Source organism: Emiliania huxleyi, assembly GCF_000372725.1.
Source record: "Emiliania huxleyi CCMP1516 chromosome Unknown EMIHUscaffold_134, whole genome shotgun sequence".
Lineage (NCBI taxonomy): Eukaryota > Haptophyta > Isochrysidales > Noelaerhabdaceae > Emiliania > Emiliania huxleyi.
In genome coordinates this window covers 360,369-370,055 of record NW_005201249.1, presented here as the reverse complement: position 1 = coordinate 370,055, position 9,687 = coordinate 360,369, and the positions used below count along the sequence as shown (strand labels likewise).

At 64.1% G+C, this 9,687-nt stretch overlaps 5 protein-coding genes across 5 annotated transcripts in view; 3 read left to right on the top strand and 2 right to left on the bottom strand.

Moving 5' to 3' along the window:
- The window catches only part of EMIHUDRAFT_362686 (hypothetical protein), a 2,281-nt gene extending 1,787 nt beyond the window's left edge, over positions 1-494 (top strand). The window contains exon 4 of the mRNA XM_005788583.1: positions 288-494. Within this exon, the coding sequence (XP_005788640.1) occupies positions 288-402 (115 nt within the window). The 3' untranslated portion in view covers positions 403-494. The remainder of the gene's footprint in view (positions 1-287) is intronic.
- Positions 495-610: 116 nt separating this feature from the next.
- On the top strand, positions 611-1,249 carry EMIHUDRAFT_110445 (hypothetical protein; the record flags this gene model as incomplete). Its single annotated transcript, XM_005788582.1, has 1 exon — positions 611-1,249. One exon carries the CDS (start codon positions 611-613, stop codon positions 1,247-1,249), a length of 639 nt encoding a protein of 212 aa, XP_005788639.1.
- A 1,334-nt stretch (positions 1,250-2,583) lies between these two features.
- EMIHUDRAFT_226826 (hypothetical protein) lies at positions 2,584-4,135 on the top strand (the record flags this gene model as incomplete). Its single annotated transcript, XM_005788581.1, has 3 exons — positions 2,584-3,357; positions 3,688-3,794; positions 4,105-4,135. 3 exons carry the CDS (start codon positions 2,584-2,586, stop codon positions 4,133-4,135), a joined length of 912 nt encoding a protein of 303 aa, XP_005788638.1.
- A 2,348-nt stretch (positions 4,136-6,483) lies between these two features.
- On the bottom strand, positions 6,484-6,840 carry EMIHUDRAFT_57192 (hypothetical protein; the record flags this gene model as incomplete). Its single annotated transcript, XM_005788580.1, has 1 exon — positions 6,484-6,840. A coding segment is annotated over one exon (357 nt), but the record flags the coding sequence as incomplete, so codon positions are not given.
- Positions 6,841-8,352: 1,512 nt separating this feature from the next.
- EMIHUDRAFT_226822 (hypothetical protein) lies at positions 8,353-9,521 on the bottom strand (the record flags this gene model as incomplete). Its single annotated transcript, XM_005788579.1, has 3 exons — positions 8,353-8,748; positions 8,820-9,395; positions 9,492-9,521. 3 exons carry the CDS (start codon positions 9,519-9,521, stop codon positions 8,353-8,355), a joined length of 1,002 nt encoding a protein of 333 aa, XP_005788636.1.
- Positions 9,522-9,687: the final 166 nt, after the last annotated feature.

The window sequence follows — 9,687 nt, the reverse complement described above, 5'->3', positions numbered from 1 at the left end:
CTGCGTCGCACTCGCTCGCACCTTCGCGCGCTCTCGCCCCCCCCCGCGCCGAAGGTCTCTCGCTTCTCCCCACTCCCCGCATGCTGCCTCTCCCCCTCCCGGCACCCCCGTGCGCTGCTCCCCCCCCCCTAGGGGCCGGCGATCTCCGATCTCGGCCCAGCCTCGGCGGACTCTCGTCGGCCCTTCCGGGGCACTGCGCACCGCTCTCGCCTCGTCTCTCCGCGCGCCGCGCTCCTGCCGTCGCGCCGCCGCGTGCCTCGCCGCCCCCGCCGTCGAGGCGTCCGTCGCTCGTCTAGTCCGCGTCTCTCGTCTCGTGAGCTCTCGTCTCCGCGCCACCGCGACGGCTCTCGCGCACGGCGCAGCGGCCAGCGCTGCGCCGCTGAGAGGGCGGCGCCCCGTTAGACGCGTTACTGTATTCGCGTGGGCCCTGGCCTGTGAGTGAGTAAAGGATGCACTGCACTCCGGCATGCCCCGCGGGAATTCTTTTCGGGCCTAAAAGAAAGAAAGAAAACAGACTCCCCAAGGGATCTTTTCGGGCCTGTCTGCTGTGAGGCCCGCCTTTAAATTCTTTCGGGCTCCTCCAGGCTCGGGCGCGGGCCCAAACTGTGTGATGGGTCTCTTCACCCTCCTCCTGCCGCTCCTCTTTATCCTCACGCAGAGCCCGCTTGCGTTCGCCCCCTCGGGCGGCGCCATCTCGCCGCTGCAGGTGATCGCCACCACGCTGCGCGAGAACCAGGACCAGCCGCTCGGCGACAGCGCCAAGACGGCGCTGCGGGCGGTGCTCTTCCCAGGCAACCTGCTCCGCGCGGCGCTCTCCTCCGCTCCGGTGGTGGCCGACGGGCCGCCGCTCGACACGGCCGACCTCTGGGAGCGCTCGCTCGAGCTGGCGACGGCTCGCACCTCCGCGTACAAGTCGTTTGATCACCAGGAGCTGCTCGCGGCGGGCTCGTGGTGCGTCGTGTTTGGTTGCGTGCTCTCGCTCGTGCTGCGGCGGCCGCACGTGCTCCTCCTCTTCGGGATCGCCATGCTCGGCGCATTCTTCGCACTCAACGGCACAGATGCCGCCCACCACTCCCCGCCGGGGCTCATGCTCACGGCTCCTTCGGCGGCGATAGGTCTGATGCCGACAGTCCAGTTCGCCCTCTGCCTCGCGCTGCCAGTCACCGACCTCTCGCGCGCTCTGACGCAGCCGCAGCCGGCCGTGGCCGCAGCCGGGCCGGCGGCGGCGGCCCGTCCCAAGCGGGACTAACCACTAAGGCGCGGGGCGGGCAGGGGGCGCAGCCGCTTGGCATTTCCACTGGTATAGCCCCCCAGAACCATCAAACACTCTACGGCCAAAACAATCAAACGGTGGTAAGGTTTACCACGACTTCTGAGGCAAAATCTGACAAAAATCGGATAAATCTCGGCCCACACGAAATACCCGCGGGGGGACCCCCTTTTTATAGGTTGGCCAAAGTACAGGTTTCGATCCGGGCCACCGCAAATTTTGATCAGCAAATTTCGAGGGGCGGCCGCAAATTTTGAGGTAGATTTTGATTGTCAAAATGTGTCCGTCTTGGCACAGGATAGAGCATATAGGCGGCGAACACGCGGGTGCGCAGGGACATCGCGACTCTGCCCGCTCGCTCGACCCTTTTGCCGCGAGAGGGCGCCGGCCGCGTGCAAGAGGTGGCTGGCGCCCTGAGGCGGCAATTGGTGGCGTGGGGAGTGCGGAACGCTACTGGCGGCGTGACAGGGCCTCTCTCGATTGCGTGTGCCGCCCATCGGCACGCGGGTGCGCAGACATCGCGCGACTCTGCCCGCTCGCTCGACCCTTTTGCCGCGAGAGGGCGCCGGCCGCGTGCAAGAGGTGGCTGGCGCCCTGAGGCGGCAATTGGTGGCGTGGGGAGTGCGGAGAACGCTACTGGCGGCGCGACAGGGCCTCTCTCGGTTGCGTGTGTCGCCCATCGGCACGCGGGTGCGCAGACATCGCGACTCTGCCCGCTCGCTCGACCCTTTTGCCGCGAGAGGGCGCCGGCCGCGTGTAAGAAGTGGCTGGCGGCCTGGCGCCCTGAGGCGGCATTTGGTGGGGTCAGCGAGCGGTGCTGAGTCTTACTCGTCGGCGCTGGGGCCAGATCCCAGCGCAGAACTCTGCAACGCTGGCATACAAACACAAGCAAGAAGACTAACCCTAACCCTAACCCTAACCCTAAACCCCAACCCTAAAGCCGTAGGTCAGCGTGTGGGGCTGAGTCTTAGTCGTCGGCGCTGTGCGGCCAGATCCCAGCGCAGAACCCTGCAACGCTGGCATATACAGACACAACAAGACTAACCCTGACCCTAACCCTAACCCTATAACCCTAACCCTAACCCTCTAACCCTAATAACCCTAACCTAACCCACACCCCCCAACTCCACACCGCAAATTTGAAAGATCTTGATGAAAATCAGGCCCGACTGCAAATTTCTTCAAAATTTTCGCAGGCGCTCCGCGCCTGCAGATTTTGAAATAAATTCGACAAAATTGGTACCTGGCCCACCATCGGCCGCTCGCCAACGAGTGATGAGCTGCCCACGCTGCTGGCCTGGCAACGGCAGCTCATGATGCGCGGCGGTCGTGCAATCAATCATCTGCTGATTGGCCCGGGCATGCACGGTCAGGGCAGCGATTGGAGCTCGTGCTACGTCAACCCCGCCAGCTTTCACGAGGTGACCAACCTCGCTGGATTCTCTTACGACACAGTGAAGCAGTCGATGGAGCGAGTTGATTACGGCACCTCCCTGCCCGATGTTCTCCGTGCACAGCTCGCCCTCGACGCCACCGGCGCTCTCTGCATCGAGACGGACGTCTCAAAGGTTTTCCTTGTGACGGCCCCGTCCGACGCGGGTGCATGTGCGCCCAACCTCGAGGTTGACACTGCGCGGCTGCAGCTGGTTGGGAGTGCCTTGGGCCCAATCACCTACGAGGAGCTCGAAGCAAAAATTAGCGATGGCTCCGCGCCAGAAATTGCCAGCAAGCTCAACACATCCGTGCTGGCGGTCATCGTACAGTCTCTGGCCTCCAAAAGCGGCTGCTCGAGGTACGTGACGATCGCGTCGTCATCCGCGATCGGCGTGATGACCTGCGCGCCGGACAGCACCAAGCTGTACCGCAGCATGACCGTATTGCCCAGCCTCAGCCCGGACGCGATCGAGGACTCAAACGATGCGCGGGTCGGCCGCACCAAGCCGTCGACGGCCACGCGGATCAGCTTGGGCTGGAAGAAGCTGTCATTCCCCAGGGGCAGCGGGTCCGACTGGCCCGGCCTGCCGTGGAAGTCGGCTTTTGAGAAGCCCTCGGAGCACCGACTCTTGTCCACCAAAAAGACCGTGATGGTCGTGGTGGTGGCGGCGGGTGGCGCAGCGGTGGTGGCGGCGGTGCCTGCGGCGGCGGCACCTGGCGGCTGCGGTGGCGGTGGAAGCGGCGGCGGCGGCGGTGGAAGCGGCGGCGGCGGCGGCGGCGGCTGCAGCTGAGGCTGAGGTGGTTCCCAGCAGATCTCGCCGGTGATGGAATTGCCGTAGTAAGTGCGGCCATCAGGGGCCTTGAGCGCCTGCCAGCTGCTTGGGAGACGCGGCGGCGGCGGGAGCGGCGGTGGCGGAGGCGGCGGCGGCGCTGGTTCGGGCCGCTGCCAGCGCGTCTCCTGCGTGCTCGTGTTAATGAAGTAGGCGCTGCCGTCCGGCGCCGTCGCCTCAATCCAGCCGTCGGCAAGCGGCGGTGAAGCCTGGTCCATGGCCGGGCAGGCGCGCCGCAGGCGAAGCGCTCTCGCAGCCTTGTGCGTCTCCCTCGTTACCACCACCTCGAGCCCTCGGCGGGCACGTTCACGGGCGTACGTTTACCTGCCCTCACCTGGGCTCCGTTTACCTCTACCTCCGGCGGTCTGAGACAGGTTTACCTTTACCTGAGGCCCCCCACGCCAGCCCTACCTGACCCCCCGCCCCCGCCCTCCGGGCCGAACGATTTTGCCAGGGCACCGTCACAAGGTGTGCGCACACGAGATGAGGAACAGGGAACACACACGCGTGAGACCCGACCAGTCCGGGCAGTCCCCCTCCCCGCCACACACTCCACCTCTCCACGAGTAGGCTAGACGTGGCTAGCGAGAGTTCCGAGTAGGAGACTGGAAACAAAGGTGATGCCACCCTTTCGGCGGCGACGAGGTTAACGAACGCAGGACCTGGGGGGGTGGGGGAGGGGGGATGTCCGACGCGTCGTGATATGCGGCGGCAGGGCGAGTGAGTGAGTGAGTGAGAGGCGCGTCAGCCAGAGCTATCAGTTTCCCCACCGGGCCACGGAGGGCTCCGCGTGCGGTAGAACGAAAGTTTGAGTAGCATCCTTGCGCGTGGGGCTGGGGGAGGGGGCCGTGCGGGCAAGAAGGTTCGGCCGAGAGCGCCTCGGGATTCGTGAGATTGAAATGTCTCTCAGAGGGCGGAGAGCCCGTCGGGCAATGTAGGTAAGAGTTGGGTCGTCATCGGCGCTCGTGGGTCGGGCGGGGAGGAGCGGAGGGGGCGGGCAGGGAGGAGGGCACGGAGGGCGCGGGCCGGTCACCTTGCAGTGTCGCCTCCGCCGTTTGGCTTGCGAGACTCTGCGCTTCAGCCTCGTACTCGTCGCGAAGCCTTAGCTCTCCGCCGTCGACGTCGTCCTCCGCCGGCCACGTGCCACGGCCTCTCACGGCCACTCACAGCCTCCCGCGAGTCATCCCGCCGCTCCTGTCAAGGTCGGGGCGGCTTGGCTCAGCGGCGGAGTCACTCGCGGAGCGGCGGCGCGCGGCGCCGCACTCGGAGGGACGGGTTCGAACGCGGACGTCGCATGTTCTTATCTCGGCAGTGAGAGAGAGGGATGTCCGAGTTGCTCAAGACGGCGGGGCGCGCTGAGGCAGCCTCCGCCGCCAGACATATGCGCCTCGCGCACTGTCCACCCAGTTTGACGCCCGGTTTGAGCCACGGACGAGGCTCAGCGGGTAACACGGAGGGTGGGTCTGGCGGGTGCGCGGGTTCGGTGGGCTGGCGTCCCTCGGCCAAGTGTACACGTTGCAGTTTTCTCATCGCGAGTCAGTCCGCCCGTCTGCTGTGACTCGTCATCGGGACGCTCGCCGCGGCGGGGGCGCTAGAGTGGGGGGGTCGAGTCGATGGTGGTGGGTTGGCCAGAAGGGGGTCGCACACCGAGCAGCCTCCCGCCACGCGACACGAGGTGTCATACCGCGAATTCTTTTTATTTATCTTTTAGGCGATTTAACTTTCCCGGAGGAGGAGGACTTTTCAGTGAGATCAATCGAGATCAAACCTTCATAGACTCGGTCGAGAGACCCCAGATTGGTATCCATGCCTCTCTGGACAGGGTGGCCCGCCACAACGACCCCTGGAATTGCGACTCGCCGCTTTCCTCCCGCTGTGATCCTGTGTGAGCTCTGTGTCTTGAATTGCCAACAACATACCTAAAACCGGGTCGCGCGAATTCTTTCGTTGGCGTCGCACGCTTCTGTTGCGAAATCGATGCGCGCAATCACCTACCTCTTCTTCTGCTGCGGCGCCGTGACGCTCGCGCTCGTGCCCAGTTCGCCGCGCTCCGCCCTCGTCGTCTCGCCGCGCCGCTCGCCTCAGCCTGTCCTGCAGCTCTGGTCCGACGGACGGGTCGGAAGGCGCTCGCGCATCGAAGACGGAGATGATCGGCGCCTGTCGCAGGGTGGCTCGGGCGGGCGATTCGGGAAAATCGGCGGCGGCGGCAGGAAGGGCGACGCCCGGCGCGTTGGCGTCGGTGGCACCGAGAAGTTTGGCAACACAAAGTCCGCGCAGATCCGGCAGGCCAAGCTCGAGGCTTACGTTTACTCGGAGGAGGACCCGACGGACGGCACGATTGGGCGCGTGATCGCTGGCTCGCTGCTGATCACCATTTTCGCGCTCCTCGCATTCGTGTTCTCCTACTACGGCGGCGTGGACGGGCTGATAGATGCCAATAACGGGCACCGTTGATCGCAGGCTGGGGACAGGGCGGCGTGGACGGGCAGGTCCGCGGGATGGGGCATCTACCTCGCGTTGTGCGGCGCCGACGCTCTGCCTGTCGCGATAGGACGAGCTCCTGGTAGTGCGCCTCCTCACAGAGCGCTCACGGCGCGGAGAGAATGTGTCGGCGGTGTTGTTATTCATATATACTTTTGCCATGCCCCGCATACTCCCCATGCAAGAGCCGCGAACACATGTACGTGCATGCGCATGTGACCTATCTCACTGTGTGCACGCCCCGTGTGCGGTGCGGTTCACCTGCGGACCGCGCGGGAAAGTCAACGCATCCAGCAGCACACAGCACCGACGGCGCGGCGACGGTTACCTTCGTCGCCGGAGCACCGCAGCAGTCAGCAGCGCGGCGCTCACGCTGCCGGCCGCAAAGGCAATAAGCAGGGCGGCGCGGTTGACTGTTTCTGGCGCAGGCGGCACGGGGCATTCGGGGCATACGGGCTCGGCGTGGCTCAGCTGGAGAGAGCCGCTGGCCGTCGGCGCCACGCGGCGGTAGTAGCAGCTGACACGGGTGTTGCCGTACTGGTCCTTGGTATGGCACGCGCCCTTGCGACGCGGCGTCACCTTGTAGACGAGCGAGTTCTGCTCGCAGTTGATGAAGACATCGTCGAGGTCGAGAGTGTCGCCAGACGTGGCACCCTTGACCCACAGCTCGTTGCGCGAGGTTGACCAGAGGCAGGCCACGCGCTGCTTGAAGGTGGCCTCGAGCGCAGCCTCGTTTGCATACGCGCAGATGAGCACGGCGCCGGAGCGCGAGTCCTGCACGACGACCGGCACCACGTCACAGTGCTTGCTGGCGACCTTGTCGAGCTTTGTCCAGTCGAGCTGGAGACCAGCGCCCTCCTCGAGCTCATTGCCGCCCATTGCTTCTCGGGGCACTAGCGGGCCAGGGAGTGAGATCGCGTGCCACAGACCGGGCCGAGCCGATGCGGCGGGCGCGCTTGTTCGCAAAAAAACGACGGTTTTCTTTCCGCGAGGGCCCAAACATTCAGAGACTATGGAGAGTTCACGTCATGACGGTTAAAACGGCTGTTAACCGTCATGACGTGGTCAATATGTCATGACAGCGGCTGCGAAACGACAGCAGCAACGACGGCAGCAACGACAGCTGGTGACAGCTGGTGACAGCTGGTGACAGCTGGTGACAGCCAGCTGCCAAGGAGGAGTGAAAGGCACCAGGAACAGTGACAGCCATAGTGACAGTGACAGTGAAGCCAGTGAATGCCAACGACAGGCGGTGACAATGTCAGCGCGGGGCCCCGCGAGTGACAGCGACAGCGACAGCGACAGCGACAGCGACAGCGACAGCGACAGCGACAGCGAGGCAGCGCCACAGGCACAGCCGTGAGGCAGCCATAGCCCTCGTGAACGAACTTGAGCTTATTCCAGCCATAGTCATCGTCTACGATCCACATGCAGACTGCCGGTGACAGCATGCACCTTGAGAGGTTCAACCCGAGGTGTGTTGCTCAATGCTCTGCGCGTTTGCTTGTGATCGTGATTTCAAGGTCCCAATCCTCGCGGCTGAGGATTGACACCGTTCGCTCGCGTGAGATTTTTGAGCGGCAGATGAACCAGCGCTGGAGCCCATCACGGCACATGCTGGAGGAAGGAGGGCAAGGGTTTTGCAGATTCTCCGACTCACGCCCGCTGCTGCTGAGCGTGCGTGGCTACTGTTGAGAGGGTTTCTCATGTGGCGTCGGGCGTGCGAGTGAGCGGTCTCGCGCGCATGCATCTATATCTTGAGTGTCCTGTCTCTCTCGCTAGTGGCACCACACACTGTCCTGCGGGGGTGCTCATGACAGCAGCAATGACAGCAGCAATGACAGCAGCAATGACAGCAGCAATGACAGCAGCAATGACAGCACAGCAGCAGCAACGACAGCGATGACAGCAGCAATGACAGCAGGAATGACAGCTGCGCAATTACAGCAGCAGTGACAGTTGGACCGTCGGGGATGGTTACGACAGCAGCAACGACAGCAGCAACGACAGCAGCAACGACAGCTGGTGACAGCTGGTGACAGCTGGTGACAGCTGGTGACAGCTGGTGACAGGTAGGTGTCACTGTCGCTGTCGTTTGCTGTATGACAGCTGGCAGCTGTCATGACAGCGGCTAACCGTCATGACAGCGGCTAACCGTCATGACGTGAACTCTCCATAGTCTCTCAGTTATCATGTAGTCCCCACATCCGCAATCGTGGGACCGCTTTGTCATGTTTTCTTGTTTTGTGTCCGCTTTCTCTTTCCTGACAGGATTGGTTGTATTTTAGTTCTTTCTCTCCCTCGTTAGGGTCCCTACTACAAATACTTCTACTACTACTACCTGATGTCCTGCAGCTTGAGATAGCTCGGTGCCTGGACTTGCGCAAAGCATTGTGGCGGGGCTGCCGGCTCTGAGTGGGCGCGCAGATCGCTCCCGTTTGCCCCGGAGTGGATGCGGCGTTGGTCGAGGCCGAAGCGAAGCGAAATGCGCCGGCACGCTGGCCGTGACCAGACCGTGTGCACCAGCGGGTGCCCGCAACCCGCGTGTGTTTCTGGGTTGACCGCTATTGGCGCGAGCGTCCAGTTCGCCTCGTGGTGCAGGTAGCAGAGATAGGCAAGGTTGACGTCCGCCCGCCCGCGAACCTTCCCCCATCTCAGCCGCGCCCAAAAGGACAGGAAGTGCCGCCGGGCGTACACGGGCGCGTCAGTGAGGTGGGCGGACCCAGCATGCGCCTATGGTAGAATATATCGCCACACTTTTGCACGTTTGCGAGTTCAAGGTCGATCGGCGTGCTCCAGTGCACCGCGAGACCGACGGCGGCGCAGGAGGCGTGAGTGACCTGGGCCTCCAACGCGTTGCAGCCGCCACCCTTGCCGAGCTTCGATCCTGGGTCCGGCTGCGCTTCGGCCCTGCTCCCGCCGCCTGTGGTGCCGGCCGGGCACTGCCGCCAGATTGCGACTGTCCCGCGCCTCTCCCATGCGGCAATGGCAGGCTCGAGGGCAGAGCCAGTCACCGCAGAGTCTGCGTCGACGGCAAGAACGTGCGTGACGAATGCCGCATCCGCAAAGATGCGGTGCACGGCGGCCAGCTTCATGGCCGCCGCCAGATTTTTCACCGCCCTTGCCGGGATGGAGAGAAGGAGGGCGGTCGCGCGATGGAAGGCGTGGCGTCGTTCCCAGCGCATCATCTCGAGCCTGCTCGAAAAGATAGGCACGACCAGGTAGCGGCGGCCGTGAGTCGCTGCCGAGTGGAGGAGCCCGCATCCCCAGGCAAACGCCGGTGGGTGGAGCGGCACCGCGATGGCGACCGTTGACCGTGCAGATGCGGGCGGCAGCGCTGTCTTCTTAAGCGCAGCGCCCTGTCCGAGCAGAAACCAGCCCTCTGCGGTCGGAGCCGCGCCCGGTGGATCAGGTGAGGAGGTGGAGGAGGCGGGCGTCCTGCGAGGCTGCGCGTGTAATGATGGATCGCGGCAAACCTTCACATTTGGGTAGTCGGCGTGCATCATTGGGCCCGTGACTGGACGCCTCTCAATCCGGGGGATGCCAGGGCAGCAGCACCGCTTGGGATCTTCGCTGTTGAAGGCGTACGGGCCACTGAGGTCATAATTTAGCGGCACGCAAGCGCCGGCCCATAGGCCCTCCTCTGCCCCTCTGCGTTTGCACCCTGAGCGA